At 35.3% G+C, this 14,178-nt stretch overlaps 3 protein-coding genes across 3 annotated transcripts; 2 read left to right on the top strand and 1 right to left on the bottom strand.

Annotated features, from left to right (window-relative positions):
* Window positions 1-1,839: 1,839 nt before the first annotated feature.
* LOC108217629 (transcription factor bHLH30) lies at window positions 1,840-4,384 on the top strand. The gene is made up of 2 exons (XM_017390477.2): window positions 1,840-2,318; window positions 2,723-4,384. Exons 1-2 carry the CDS (start codon window positions 2,094-2,096, stop codon window positions 3,212-3,214), a joined length of 717 nt encoding a protein of 238 aa, XP_017245966.1. The 5' UTR covers window positions 1,840-2,093; the 3' UTR covers window positions 3,215-4,384.
* LOC108217370 (uncharacterized) lies at window positions 3,678-4,142 on the bottom strand. The gene has a single exon (XM_017390204.2). It carries the CDS (start codon window positions 4,140-4,142, stop codon window positions 3,678-3,680), a length of 465 nt encoding a protein of 154 aa, XP_017245693.2.
* A 1,093-nt stretch (window positions 4,385-5,477) lies between the features above and the next one.
* LOC108217628 (14-3-3-like protein G-BOX factor 14 kappa) lies at window positions 5,478-10,325 on the top strand. Its single transcript, XM_017390475.2, has 4 exons — window positions 5,478-6,057; window positions 7,885-8,007; window positions 8,177-8,293; window positions 10,048-10,325. Exons 1-4 carry the CDS (start codon window positions 5,566-5,568, stop codon window positions 10,066-10,068), a joined length of 753 nt encoding a protein of 250 aa, XP_017245964.1. The 5' UTR covers window positions 5,478-5,565; the 3' UTR covers window positions 10,069-10,325.
* The last annotated feature ends 3,853 nt before the right edge of the window (window positions 10,326-14,178 follow it).

Here is a 14,178-nt window from a genome sequence, read left to right as displayed (position 1 = left end):
TGCAGGTGTAGACAGTACGAAGATGATAAAAAAGCAAAGGTGGACAAACATCAGTTGCTTCTAGTTTTCAATTTTAACCGCTTGCGATACTCTAAATATTTTATTAATATTAATGGGGAAGCACAAAAATTCGGTGTGGCAGACCATGGCGTAATCAACTGCGCCGGAATATGATTACGCATTTGAATTTCTGCTCTCCCATTATTCTCGCTGCCTGTCATTTGTCAATCAACAAACACATGTTTGTCTTACAATTATACAGTACATCCCAGTTCCACTTTTGTGCTCATTCGAATAGAATGAAACACGGATAGGCCCGCAAAATTGGTTCAGCTGGTATCCTCTTGATCACAGTTTGATTTTTGGAGGAGGAAGGATTGTCATTATGCGTCTTGGATTAGAGTTTGTCGTTTAAGTATGGTTTATCTTGGTTCAAAATAGTTTGCGGCTGCGGGTTCTACATTAAAGAAAAATACGGAGAGAATGCTTCATTTTGATTGAAGAAAATTTATGATTTTTATTTTTTCAACCATTTTATTATTATTGTTTTAAATAAAAATTAATTCCAAATATTTTAGAAGGATGGTTCATTCCGTTTCTTTATCATATTATTTATAATATTCACCATAAAAAATTTAAATCTATCCATATTTAGTCATTATTATCTCATGATTTCTTTATTTTCTATATAATTTTGCATTTTATTCATCCTTCATTTCATTTAATCCAGGTGAACAGTGAACACAACCTACATACCTACGACGAATAAGCTCATATAAAAATAAACTTTATTTTCTTGATAAGTTACATATTATTGAACCTTTTTTTAAAATAAAAGTTATAAATTATTCCACTCGTTACTTCATTTAACAAAAATAGATATTTATTTTCAAGCTATCTATTTCATTATTTTTTCCAACTCTTTTCGCCACGTATTCTAGATTATGTTTTCAATTTTTTTTGTAAATGACATGACAAACGAATAACTAATTTTAGTTAGACGATTTATATGCCGACAAGAGTTTCGTTGTTATTAATATGAGTAAAATTATCTCTACATTATCACCTCAGTTTAGAGAAAAAATAAAATTAAAACCACCTTTTAAAAAATCTAGCCTTTTTTTAGTAAATAATTTTTTTAAGAAAATAAAAAATGTGACACATGCGGGAATATCCCCACCTGCCTTTTCTTCCTTTGTGTCTGTTTTTATCTTGTTGCCTTTCCGACAGTCTTAGATTTGACCTTCCTTGTCTGTCTACTCATCTTTACTCTCATTATTTTTCAGCACAGCGACTTGAACATAGGCACATTCTCGAATTTAGCTTTATTTTAATTGATCTGTCTAGAAATGGAAGTCGTTTGGACCACCCTACCACGTTCAGCAGTGCGCAGTTGTAAGAAGTTTGGTCAGATTTTTTATAGCTAAACAAAGTTTGAGCTTGACCGGCTCATACAAGCTCTAAGCCAAGTCGATTCTTGGCAAAACAAGTCGGCCTCAGTTGGACCAGAACAAGAAAATCTCCTGCTCGAACTCTATAAACCTGATGTTGTCATGCCATACAGTTTTTTTTTGTTAAACCGGTGTCCGGGCCAGCTTGAGGGAGCAAGTCTTAAGCGTTCCAACCATCTGGGACACCCATGGGGTTGTAATGCCGTACAGTTGGTGTAAAAAACTAGAAATGAGATACATGCATATTGTTAAACGGTATGAATAGCAAAGCAGAGTTTGTTTCATAATGACCGAGTCAAACTAAGCAGAGGTAAAGAGAAGAAACATAATAATATTAGTGATAAGAATTGCCTGTATAAATATATACTAGCAACTCATTTTGTCTTTTGGGTAGGGCAGGAGGAGGAATAATAATAAAATTACAAGAGTAAGTTAGCAAACAGTGTAGTAGTAGTAGTACATATCCCAAGTAAATAATCCCCACGTTCACACAAACACTTCACTTATCTATTCTCATTTCTTAATGTGAATGTGTACATAAATATGTGCATGACTCTGTTCTGCTGCTGAGTGCTGACTATCATTTTATATACATCGCGTAAAAACATTCAATATTTGTTTGAGTTACTGGTGCTAACAGAGATGGAGTATTTGTATAGCCAAGAACTTGTTGCAAACCCTTCATCAAATATTTATGAGTCGAGCTTGGTGGAGATATTTAAGGCGGGCAGCTCCAATGTCGCAACAGCTGAAACGGCAAAATCAGTGGCAGCATGCAAGAATCACAGTGAGGCTGAGAGGAGAAGACGAAAGCGCATCAATGGCCATCTCTCCACCCTTCGCACTCTCCTCCCCTCTACAATCAAAGTAAGTCAAAGTGACGTACTTTTATTATTTTGATTAAGCAGACTGCATTGCCAACATTAATTAGTTTGCGTCGATTTCATATCTTGGATTCGATTCTCTGTCACTCGAGATTTATCTCAGAAATGGAGGCTACTCTTTATATTATAATTCGTGTAACGGTTACTGGAAAACAATAGCCGGATGTGTACCGAACTTGTCAATTGAAATGGATTTAATCACAGGTAAATATCTACGAATAAATCAAAAATGTAACTGATACAAATTCTAAATATGTTTGATAACAGCAGAAGGGTAAAATTATGTTCGTGTAAAAACTTTGTAAGAATTAAGTTTGCTTCAATTTAGAATCAGATTTGAAATTTACTAGATCATGAAGTATGTTTAGAATGTTGATTGAATTGCAGACCGACAAGGCGTCCTTGCTAGCTGAAGTGGTGCGGCGTGTTAAGGAACTCAAAGAGACCACATCAGAATTAGCAGCAGCAGCACCAAGCCACGACAATAATAATGAGATAAATACGTCTGACGATCATCGCAATCATGATGAGTACATGATGGTTCCAAGCGAGGCAGATGAGCTGCACTTGTTTCATTGCGACCAGTATTTTGGGACAGTAAAGGCAGTTGTATGCTGTGAGGACCGGCCAGAGCTCATGTCAGATGTCATAAGGGCTTTAAATTCGGTACAAGCCAGAGTTGTGAGAGCAGAGATGGCTACGATAGGAGGGAGAACAAAATTAGTGTTGTGGCTACTGCATGGTTCACTAAACAGCGATGAAGGTTTAACTGCGATGAGGCGGGCTCTGGTCATGGTTATGGGGAGCGCCAGGGTTGTGTTGTCGGATTCCAGCCAGGATTTGCCAGGCGGTAAGCGGATTCGTAGGTCTCATTATTAGTTGCATGATTAATTTTGGATTTGGAGCAGTTTTCGAATTTTGCAGAATTGTGCTAATTATTTAGTTAAAAGTTCAATAGGCCTTCCTACCAAACACCTCCAAACTTGTTGTCTGAGATGGACTTTTTTGATAGCTTGTGCTCAGAAATCATCTCCTTGGTTAGTGACATGTGTTACCAACATTACTCATATGTTGGCTAGTCAAGTTAAGAGGGTGAACTAACAATCTTTTATTTCTCTCCAACCACGTCTAACCAAACTCCAGAATCGCCCCTTTTACACCTAACCCCCATCTTATAAATAGCCATTGCGGATCTCCATTATTCAGCAACTCAAATATACTACACAAACCTGCAATAAACATACAACAAAATGGCTGCTGCTACATTAAATACATATAATGGCTTCATATTTATCATCATCATGGTGTCGGTTTCGAGCATTGAAACTAGCTTAGCTGCTCGTCAACTTCTCCAGGCTTCTCCTCCTTTGCCTGCAATTCCGTCCCTGCCTAAGGTCACATTGCCTCCTCTGCCTGCTACGCCAACACTACCCAAAACCGCATTGCCTCCTATGCCAACACTACCTAAAACCGCATTGCCTCCTTTGCCTTCTACTCCAACACTACCCAAGATTGCATCGCCTCCTCTGCCTGCCATGCCAACACTACCCAAAGTCGCATCGCCTCCTCTGCCCGCCATGCCAACACTACCCAAAACCGCATTGCCTCCTCTGCCTTCTACGCCGACTCTCCCAAAGCCAACCACACAAATCCCATCTTTGCCAAAACCAGTTCTGCCCACCATGCCTACTCTCCCAAAGGCGACTCTGCCACCTTTGCCAGCCACTTCTCTGCCTAACATGCCGACGATTCCTTCCTTGTTCCCCCCACCACCATCTACCACTAGCCCTTGAGTGGAAGTGTTCATAATATCTGCTGCTCATACACATGATATGATTGACCACTTCACCTCAGAAGCCGAGTCCTTCATCCTCCTAGTTTGTTATGGGAATGCTCAGAAGATCAGTCAATTTATTATGTTTTATTTCCAGTTAGTGTGTTGCATGTAATTTATGGCTTGTTTTGATTGTCATGTGGCTTATATTACGATTCTATCTTTGTAAGATTACACATTTTTACATAGTTATATACTTGCGTTGTTTCTTTTAATGATTTCCTGCAAATGCTAGAAACCAAAAAGGCTTTGATATCATCTTAGACTATTCTTAGCATTGTAATTTAGTAAATATTCCATTTTCTTTCTTATCCAGAGTTCAAGTTTTGTTCAAGATGCAGATGTCTAAGTCATTTAAATTTATGGAATTAAACTTATCACAAAAACCTATCTACGAAACTAGCTATAACGATAAAGTTTTCTCAAAATCGTCAAAATGGCAATTTTCCAGCAAGACGCAAGTACTGTTGAACCCTCAGCAATCACCACACATCATAGACCAGTAATAAAATTTAGTAAGGTGATCCGAGAAAATAGTTGTCAACAGAAAATATGTCAAGAATAAGAACTCAACATCTCCTTATACAAATGGTTTATTTGAATAGAATTGATTAAGGAGAGAATTAAATAAAAAAATTATAAAAAAAGAAGATTTGAAAAATTAGTTGTCAATTATGGGAATCGAAAATTTTCTCAATCAAAATTGCAGGGGAACAATGATCACCTATAAATAACACCGGAATGAATACAAATTTTTAACATAATTTTCAATCACTACAAAATTAAATAATTTTTCTTAATCCCATTAGTATAAACACAATCTAAACATAGTCCCTGAGGCCTGAATTTCACATCAAAATACGCCTCGTCATCCAACTCCGACAAGTTAATCTACAGATAATGACGGATCCATCTTTCGTCATGTCAACTCCAAATTTACAAATCTGCATAAAATCTTTTCGAATCCTTTACTTTTTCTCTCCTTTTCTATACGTACATTATTTAGATTCGTATAAAAATATAAAGTATTCTTCTATAATATTTTTTAATATAAATATAATTTTCATAAAAAAAGAATTTTAAAAAATATTATAAAATTATATTTTATTGAACTCTCAAAATACGCCAAGAAATAACGTAAAATGATAACTTGATTTTACTTATATTTTAGGTCAAATTTATAATTTATTAAATTAACGTCAACAGGCTCTCTCCATCGCAGCCAGGAACATCAACAAGTTGACTCAAATTTAAAAATTAAAAACTCTCTCCAATAACTAAGAAAAAAATAAAAAACTTTTAAATATTCTATCCCTCTTTTTCTGCTTCCACACCTTTTCACATCTTATCTCTCTCTCTCTCTCTCGCTTTTTCTCTCTAAATCTCCGGCGACAGCATGCCGATACCGGAAAACCTGAACCGCGACCAGTATCTCTACCTCGCGAAACTCGCCGAACAATCCGAGCGCTACGAAGAAATGGTGTCCTTCATGGAACACCTGGTCCTGACCTCCACCGCCACCGCCGAGCTCACCATCGAAGAACGAAACCTCCTCTCCGTCGCCTACAAGAACGTCATCGGCTCCCTCCGCGCCGCCTGGCGAATCGTATCGTCGATCGAGCAGAAAGAAGAAGGGCGCAAGAACGATGAGCATGTTGAGTTGGTTAAGACTTATAGAGATCAGGTTGAGACTGAGCTCACGGCTGTTTGCGCGGGTGTGTTGAAGCTCATGGACTCGCATTTGATCCCCTCGGCCAAGGAGAGTGAGTCCAAGGTGTTTTATTTGAAGATGAAGGGGGATTATTATAGGTATCTTGCGGAGTTCAAAGTCGGCGATGAGAGGAAACAGGCGGCTGAGGAGACGATGATTGCTTATAAGGCCGCTCAGGTACTTTAATTTCAACTCGGCTTTCGGTTTAATAGTTTTCCGGATGTTTTGCTGTTAGTTTTTCGAATTAGGAATGTGTGAATTGGAAAATATTGTTGTGATTACTTAGTTAAGTACACTGTTTAAGTGATATTTTAGGAAATTGTTGAATTGTGGATATTGGGGAATTTCAAAGCTTAAACTATAATTGCCGTAATTTAATTGTTACATTTTGTTTAGTACGATTCTTATAGGGAATCTTAGTGTGCAGAAACTCAAAACGGAAGTTGATATAGTCAGAATTAGTAATTACTTAATTGGAGTACTGTTAATTTGATGCTCCATTGGACTTCTTGGAAGTGCTAGGAGTTGGAATAAAGATTAGAAATGAAAGACAAGATGAATGAAGATTCAAGTTGTAAACACTGTGCTTTGGTGGAGTTCGGTGTTATTGAGTCATGAGTGTCTGTGCGCACACAACGCTGTTAATCTTTAAAATAGGGTGTAGTTAGGACTTAGGAAACCGAGCTAACATCTTCATTATTATTTTTTTACCCTGTTATTCAAACAAACGAGGTTGCTAGCTCCATTTCTAGTCAGCCAGCTGTAGAGCTTGGTAAAAAGACATGCTTGCCAAACTTCTTCAGCTTTAAATCAGAAGTAGTACCAGTAGCACCAGAGATCTTTTTGACTATATCATTTACACAAAAGTACACCATTCAATCTAACCACTGTAATTTGTTCAAATACCTCAAAAATCTTCTCGTTTCCCTTCACTCTGATATATGTTTCTTACTATCTTAATATGTTTTGTTGATCATTACCAGGCAACAAGAACCTCATACATTTACATATCATTTCACAATAGTTGAAGAGTAGATAGCTAATTGACTTATCTTTACTTGAATCTGTAATTGATATTTTGTAACCATTAAGAGTTCGGGAGAAAAAGAAAAAACGAATGACAAGATGGATATAAAAATAAGATAAAAACTATTCTTTTGTGGCGTGTCATATCAATGTAAACCATATTATTAGTCACTCGTTGGATTTATTCTGGCAATTTCCCACTAAGTGATTAATTTGGATCTTTAATCTTACTTTCTTGGAGTTTATCAGATATCCATATAGTTCCATAATTCAAAAAAATAAAAGCCATGTAAGCATAATAACTGAGTCAAGTGTTATTTATGCCCAAGGCTTTGCTACTTCGGGTATAACTAATATAAATCAATCCGTAATATTAGTACCCGCTTTCCAATCTGAGTGATAATAATGCACGTAAGTATGATGATATTAAGCTATTCAGCTCTTTTATGTGGATCATTTTTATAAGTAGCACTTCTGGTCCTTACATCTTGAAAAAACAGAATTTACCCATGCACTTTTGTCAATTATAAACACGGAGTCTAGTTAATAATGTACACAGCTTTTAAGTGACTTGAAGCAAGTTTAATTATAAAAGGTTCCTGAGGTTCAACAATGTGAAGAAGGCTACTTTGCCGCTGAGTGCAGTTGTGGAAGTCTAACATGGACAAAACCAGCTAAGAAAAGATGTTCCCTGTGGAATGGTTATAGAAGTCGACTTAAACTTAATATCTATTCAGGTCATCAGGGGGATTGCTTTATTTTCTTTGCACTGTAGTATGAAGTCCAGCTTGTTATAGTTTACACAAACATGCCAATACATGCAGAAATGTAAACATGCCAGTTAATTGATAGTCATGCCTTACATTTGTGTTGGTTGCGTGTGATAGCAATAGAAGACAGCATATGCTTTCTCTTTTGCTGCCTATTCATGTAGACTGCGACTGATTCTGTTCTGTCAATTTCCTTATTTTAATACAGGATATTGCGGCTGCTGGTCTCCCTTCGACACACCCTATCAGGCTGGGATTGGCACTCAATTTTTCAGTGTTTTACTATGAGATTCTTAATGCGTCAGAGAAAGCATGTAGCATGGCAAAACAGGTATGTTTGCCATACTATTTTCAAACAACATTATTCATGTTTTTGAACTTTTGCTTAGTGCAAATGCACTCTCTGTATGTACATTTTTTATTGTACTCAGCCTTTGCCTCTTCTCCTTTTTTTTTCTTTTTTTTTTGGTATGATGCAAATTAAATTTCATTATATACAGGCTTTTGAGGAGGCAATCGCCGAGCTGGATACTTTGGGTGAGGAGTCATACAAAGACAGTACTCTCATCATGCAACTTTTGAGGGACAATCTCACCCTCTGGACTTCAGATATGCAGGTCGGTAATTATTAAAAGTGATCACTGCTTATATAGAGTTCTAGGTAATCAAGTGTGTCTATCGCGATTAGCAAATCCAAGTGTATTTGGCAACATCATTATTATTTTGGTAATTTGGTTACTATTGTTAGCCAGAATGGAGTGCGAGAGTTAGGCACAGGTCAAATTATATGTATCCGCCTCTCAATCATAGAAAATTGAGGATACGACTCTTAATTATAGAAACTTTAGGATCCTCGATATGGATTCGAGATCGAACACTAGAGTGGGGACTAGGTATATGTAAACACTTATTTCTGTTAAATTTATTAACCTATTAGCCATGTTGCCTGAACCCCTGTGTTATAAGTAAGAATTTATTCAAAACTAATTACAACGTAACAAATTTTATTTTTTTTTTTCAACAAATAATGTAACAAAATTTTTATATTATAACTAGAAGGACAATGATCAATGAATGCAAAACCAAAGGACAATGATTAACAAAATATTGTAAGAACTCCCCACCTATCTCAAACTCCTCACCATTGATCGGGTTTTCTCACTTATGCACCAACTGTTCAGTGGTGGGTTTCAGGAATAAATTTAAAAGGTGCACCATATAAATAAAAAATAAATTAAATAAGAAATGATTCTCTTTCCTTTTCTTGTTTGGACTTGGTTTGGGTTTTCTGTGGGAAATCTTAAATTTTTGAACGGAGGCATTGACTTGAGCTATAAAATTTAGTTACTTAGGACCAAATTCGAGTGCGGGTCCTATCTGTCTTGTAGTTGCATCTTCGCTGCAACTATTTTATGTGCGTTTTTACACTGGACTGCTGAAGTGTCCAATTTCAACTAATAAGCAAAACAATGATCTTACACCCAAGCAGTGTCGTGTCTTATCGATGCTGGTACTGGGAAATAATTGGACATTTGATCAATAATGATTGGTTATTTTTTACCTATATGACTGTGGATGTTCGTCTTGAACTATGTTGCAACTAAAGCAAGAGCCTATATATATATATCGAACCTAGTAAATAAAACAGTAATTGATCAGGTAACAGTCAATAATCTGCCAAAGTGAAAATACAGATATGGTTGTATTGATGGAGTTAAGAAAGCATAATATTATTTATTTATTTTTGCTAGGTTAGTTTGCCGTCTTCTTTTGAAAGTATTACATCCTGGATCCAAGATAGAAACACATAAGCTAGCTAGATATTTCAGATATCATAACAGCCATGTAAAAGTGATTAACCAATCAGTACATTCTATTCTTTGGTATGATATGAAACCCATGATTAATCAGTACATGTTTTTTTTGTTATAATATGAAACCCATGACTACAGTACATTCTATTTTTTGGTATGATATAAAACCCATTGTTAATGTATTTAGTGTTAGAGGAGAAGGGTAGAGTTGTACATATATTGATATAGTTAAGGGTAGATAAGTAAATAGCTAGCTAGTTAGTTAAAGCTGTATATAAACTCTTGTATCTTTCATTTCTCAGTAATACAATTTACTCGATCATTTTCAACTTATTCTGTTTTAGACCCATTAATACCCTTTTAATTCCGATTATTCCCATTTCGTGGGTCTTACGCATCAATAGAAGTTGGTCTTTTTGTCTGTGAATCAGCATGACACATTGACAACTTATTAGTTAATTGGATTACCCTTAACTATAACCTAGTACACATTTTTGCTTTGATGTGGCTTATAAATGTTGGAAACTCATCATGATGCAATCTCTTTGGTCATGCAGGAGGATACCGATGAAGTTTGACCTGATCATTCAATCTCCCTCAGGAAGGGAGATGTGTTTAAATTTCTTACTTAAAATCTTTAATATAACTGTTGATACTCCTATGTCGGTGACCTTTACAAGGTATGCTAAAATGCTAAAGAGTTGTCTTAGCTTTAGAGCATATATCCAAGGTAATGCTCGAGTATTCATCACTTTCACTTCCTATATATGCAAAATACATACAGTTATATATTGCACTTAATGTCCATATTTGAAGGGGCATATTGATCTTCTTATATATGTACTTATGTAGCATCCTAAAGCATCCTTTGGAGTTGAAAATGGCCAACAAAAGGCCATGTATTCCTTAAAAAATAGAGTTGCCTTCTGTAATTTTCATACTACTGTTACAATGTGTCAAGGACGCTTAGCAGCACCATTAACATGTCCATTGGAGTTGAGCAGTAAAGATCTGAAACTATAAAAATGATTTCTTTTTCTCTTATTACTGGAAACTCTGAGCTCCAAGTTTATTTGGTGTTGGACAAATCTGGCTTACTGAAGTGTGATTTTAGTTTTGCATTTTCACAACCATATCTCTTTGTTTTTTAATTAATCATATAGTGTATTCGACAAGCATGATTTAGCCCAACTACTCAACTAGCCTAGATGGAGTTTAACCTTCTAAAATGATGAATATTCAAAAAAAAATTCAAACCTTTATCAAATATTCAGATGTAATAGTTTACACCAATATGTTTATAAAATTTTGATTTTCATTGATCATATAAATCCCCACAAATCAATGTTATTCCCATGCTTGATGCTGCTTCTTTTATGTACTGAATTTTAACAATGAACTCTGCTTCTGTTCTATTGGTATTAAATTTTTTCCTTTTTTGTATGGACCTCGTATTACAAGTTTAAGAGCTTGATTTTTCAACACAGTTGTCAAGAGTAAAGTTAATATAGTGGATAATATGCGAGGGACCTTATAGACATGTGTACAGTGCAAATCGGAGGGAGACGGATATTATTATTATTGCATAAATATTATAATCTGTATGCAGAAGTCGTTACTTCTGATTTACAATTACTTAACTAACCAGTAACCACAGCTTCTGATTGGATGGAATGAAATTATAAGAAGAAATGAAAATGAGGTACATGTGTTTTGTGCAAAATCAAACATCAAATGGAAGGCCTGACAAAATAAAATAAAATCAAATGGTAGGGGGATAAAATAAAAAGACAAGATATGTGGGATGGTGAAGGGGCTTATTATCTTATGGAAGCTTTTGAAGGTTGGGTATAAAATATGCAGATACGATGGGTCTTGGCCATGGGTGTGGTCTTCATGACTGCATCGGGGGCTCGAATCTCAAAGTAGCAGGTTCTGCATATATAAATTTTTACACAGAGACCGGTCAATAAGTTGTCACCCAGAGACCCCGATTTATACAAAAAAACAACAAAAACAGGGCTGCTCCATAAGTTACAGAGCTTGGACCACTTATTTCATTCCCATTGGAACTCTCTACAGCTGTATAGTATTTACATTTTGTTCTTTTCTGTGATGTACACAGATCTGTACATGTATCATTCAACACCTTTGTAATGTTAAGTGACCAATTCTCCTAAAACCTCAAGGTGTTAGGAGTAGGGTTTATCAGGATCATATTCTAACATTCTCCCTCACTCGAAAGCCCATATATGGGTCGAGAGTGGATCACGGGCGCTCATCTTTGGAGAACTATAAATTGTGAGAATATTGGGGGTGGCAGGGATCGAACCCGAGTCCTCCGCCAACCTGGCTCTGATACCATGTCAAGGAACCAGTTACTCTAAAACCTCAAGGTGTTAGAGAATGGCCCTTTCCAGGATCTTATATTCTAACATGTAACACCATCAATCGAATATCAAATACATGACACGAAAATACACGAATATATTTGAAATTTATATATGAAGTTCATATTAAAGGACATGAAATTTCATAGTAAAGTATATAAAACACGGGAATATAAATGAATGAAGGAATTTATATATAAAAAATATATTGATTTGTGTTGGATAAAAAGTGACAAAATTTAGAAGATGAGGTGATCTTTAACGAGTTCCTGAGAGGCTGGAATGGAGTCTCCCATGCATAATAACTACACGTGAAGCATGTATATTCTTTTTCTTCAAGTAAAAGGTGGTCTTATACTCTTATGCAAGCATGTTCTTGGTCCAACCAGAATATTTGGGATGAAGCAGGAGCCTATCAATTTAAAATTCTGACTCCTTATCCTCCGTCACAAAGGAACACTGAATTAGCAGCTACCCAATAACAAAATATGAATGTAACTGAAGAGAGAGGCAACTTAAAGAAGAGCAAGCGCAACAATGTACTGTGTACCGAAACTGGTGTACTAAATTAAAATTTGAGATTTTTGAAATAAATAAATGTTTGAATAATATTAAAATATTAGGACACGCAATCTCTGTGTTCTTTTTAAGATATCATGGCACATGCCCGACACATTTTATTATAAAAAAACAATTTCTCTACATTTTAACATATCTCTCTCCTCTCATCTTTTTATTCCCTTATATACTAATTTAAATATATTATATTTTGATGATAAAGAAAATTTTAAAACATATTATTGAAGTTCAAATATCAGAATATTAGTTTAAGTCACTAGGATACTCTTTTTTAATATGTTTATAAGATCCTTGTTAGGACATTATTCATGTTTTTATCTGAAACCGGCAAACAATTCTCGTGAAGACCGGTCATGTCTCCCGTTAAATTTTAGAAATAGTTAATTACAGTTTGTGATCCTTAATTTTGAACCAAACTATAATTAACTATTATAGAAACAATCTAATAAAAATATTATGACTCGTCATGATTTTGTTTTCGAATTTCTTCTGATCTTAATTAAGAAGTGAAAAATTATATATTTGATATTTGTGTTGTGGCCCGCGTTCTAGCGAAAACTAGACCAGTGAATCTTCTCTATCGATTGTATCTACTGGTGTAAAGAAAGAAAAAAGAAAGAAAATTTGTTCTTTGCAAAAGTTTTGATAAAGAGAAAGAGGCAAAGAGCAATAGCATGCTTGCACCTCTTGGCTTTATAAATTACTATAACCTTGCCCATTTCATAAATCCCTTAAAGAAGTTTACACTCATGCATTGCTTTCACCAACTTTATTTGTAATATTTACAAACATATAACCATACATGTTGGAATCGTTTTAGCTCCTCCAAAGGGAAAATTACTTAATTAGTTGATAACATGTATACTAATGGTAAATGCTCATTACTGTCATATAGAACTATTTACCATCTATATAATCCATGAGTAAAATGCATACTCTATACCTAGGTTTTCTCTCGTCGCAAAGTGTGTACCTTGCTTTTATGAATTGCAATTTGAGTATTCCAAGCATCACAAATACTGCATTTTGTGACGAAATATGAAATCCGTATGAACAACGATTAATTGATGATTTATTCTAATTAATTAATGATTTTTAGAACATTGTCTATACAGAAATAATCAAGGTAAGTTATTCATTTTCCCCCCCTGAAGTTTGCCATGACTCTGTTAGCTTCCAATAAACGAAAGTACACAAACAATGGGAGTACCAAGAGTCCAAGACAGACGTTTTCGACTGGTCTCCGTCAAACTGTGCCGGTGACCCAGTTCTACGGAGGTTCAAACAAAATGAAAAAACTTAGATACTCCCTCCGTCCCTAAATACTTTTTCTGTTTCTTTTTTTCACGTTTGCCAACACACACTTTTGATCATTAATATCTTTAATTTTATATTAGTATTAAATATAAAAATTTCACTGTATTAAAGTACTCGTAAATACGAAACCAACAAGATCACTCATGACTATATTTCGTCTTATAGATTAGACGTAAATTAGTCATTTGTCTCATGTTATGAACAGTCCCGACATATCAAACGAGAAAAGCTTTTTGGGACGGAGGGAGTATATATTTGCAGGAATGTGGTGATAATGTCTTGTCAGGCCTTTTCTTAGATTTTTCTGATTAATATATATGTGTGTTGTACCGTAGTAATTATGACTCATATGAGCGAATAAGCAGATGAAGCCAGCCAGGACAATTTATGAATCATTTGACA

Source organism: Daucus carota, chromosome 4 (genome assembly GCF_001625215.2).
Source record: "Daucus carota subsp. sativus chromosome 4, DH1 v3.0, whole genome shotgun sequence".
Lineage (NCBI taxonomy): Eukaryota > Viridiplantae > Streptophyta > Magnoliopsida > Apiales > Apiaceae > Daucus > Daucus carota.
This window is presented reverse-complemented; position numbering and strand designations above follow the sequence as displayed.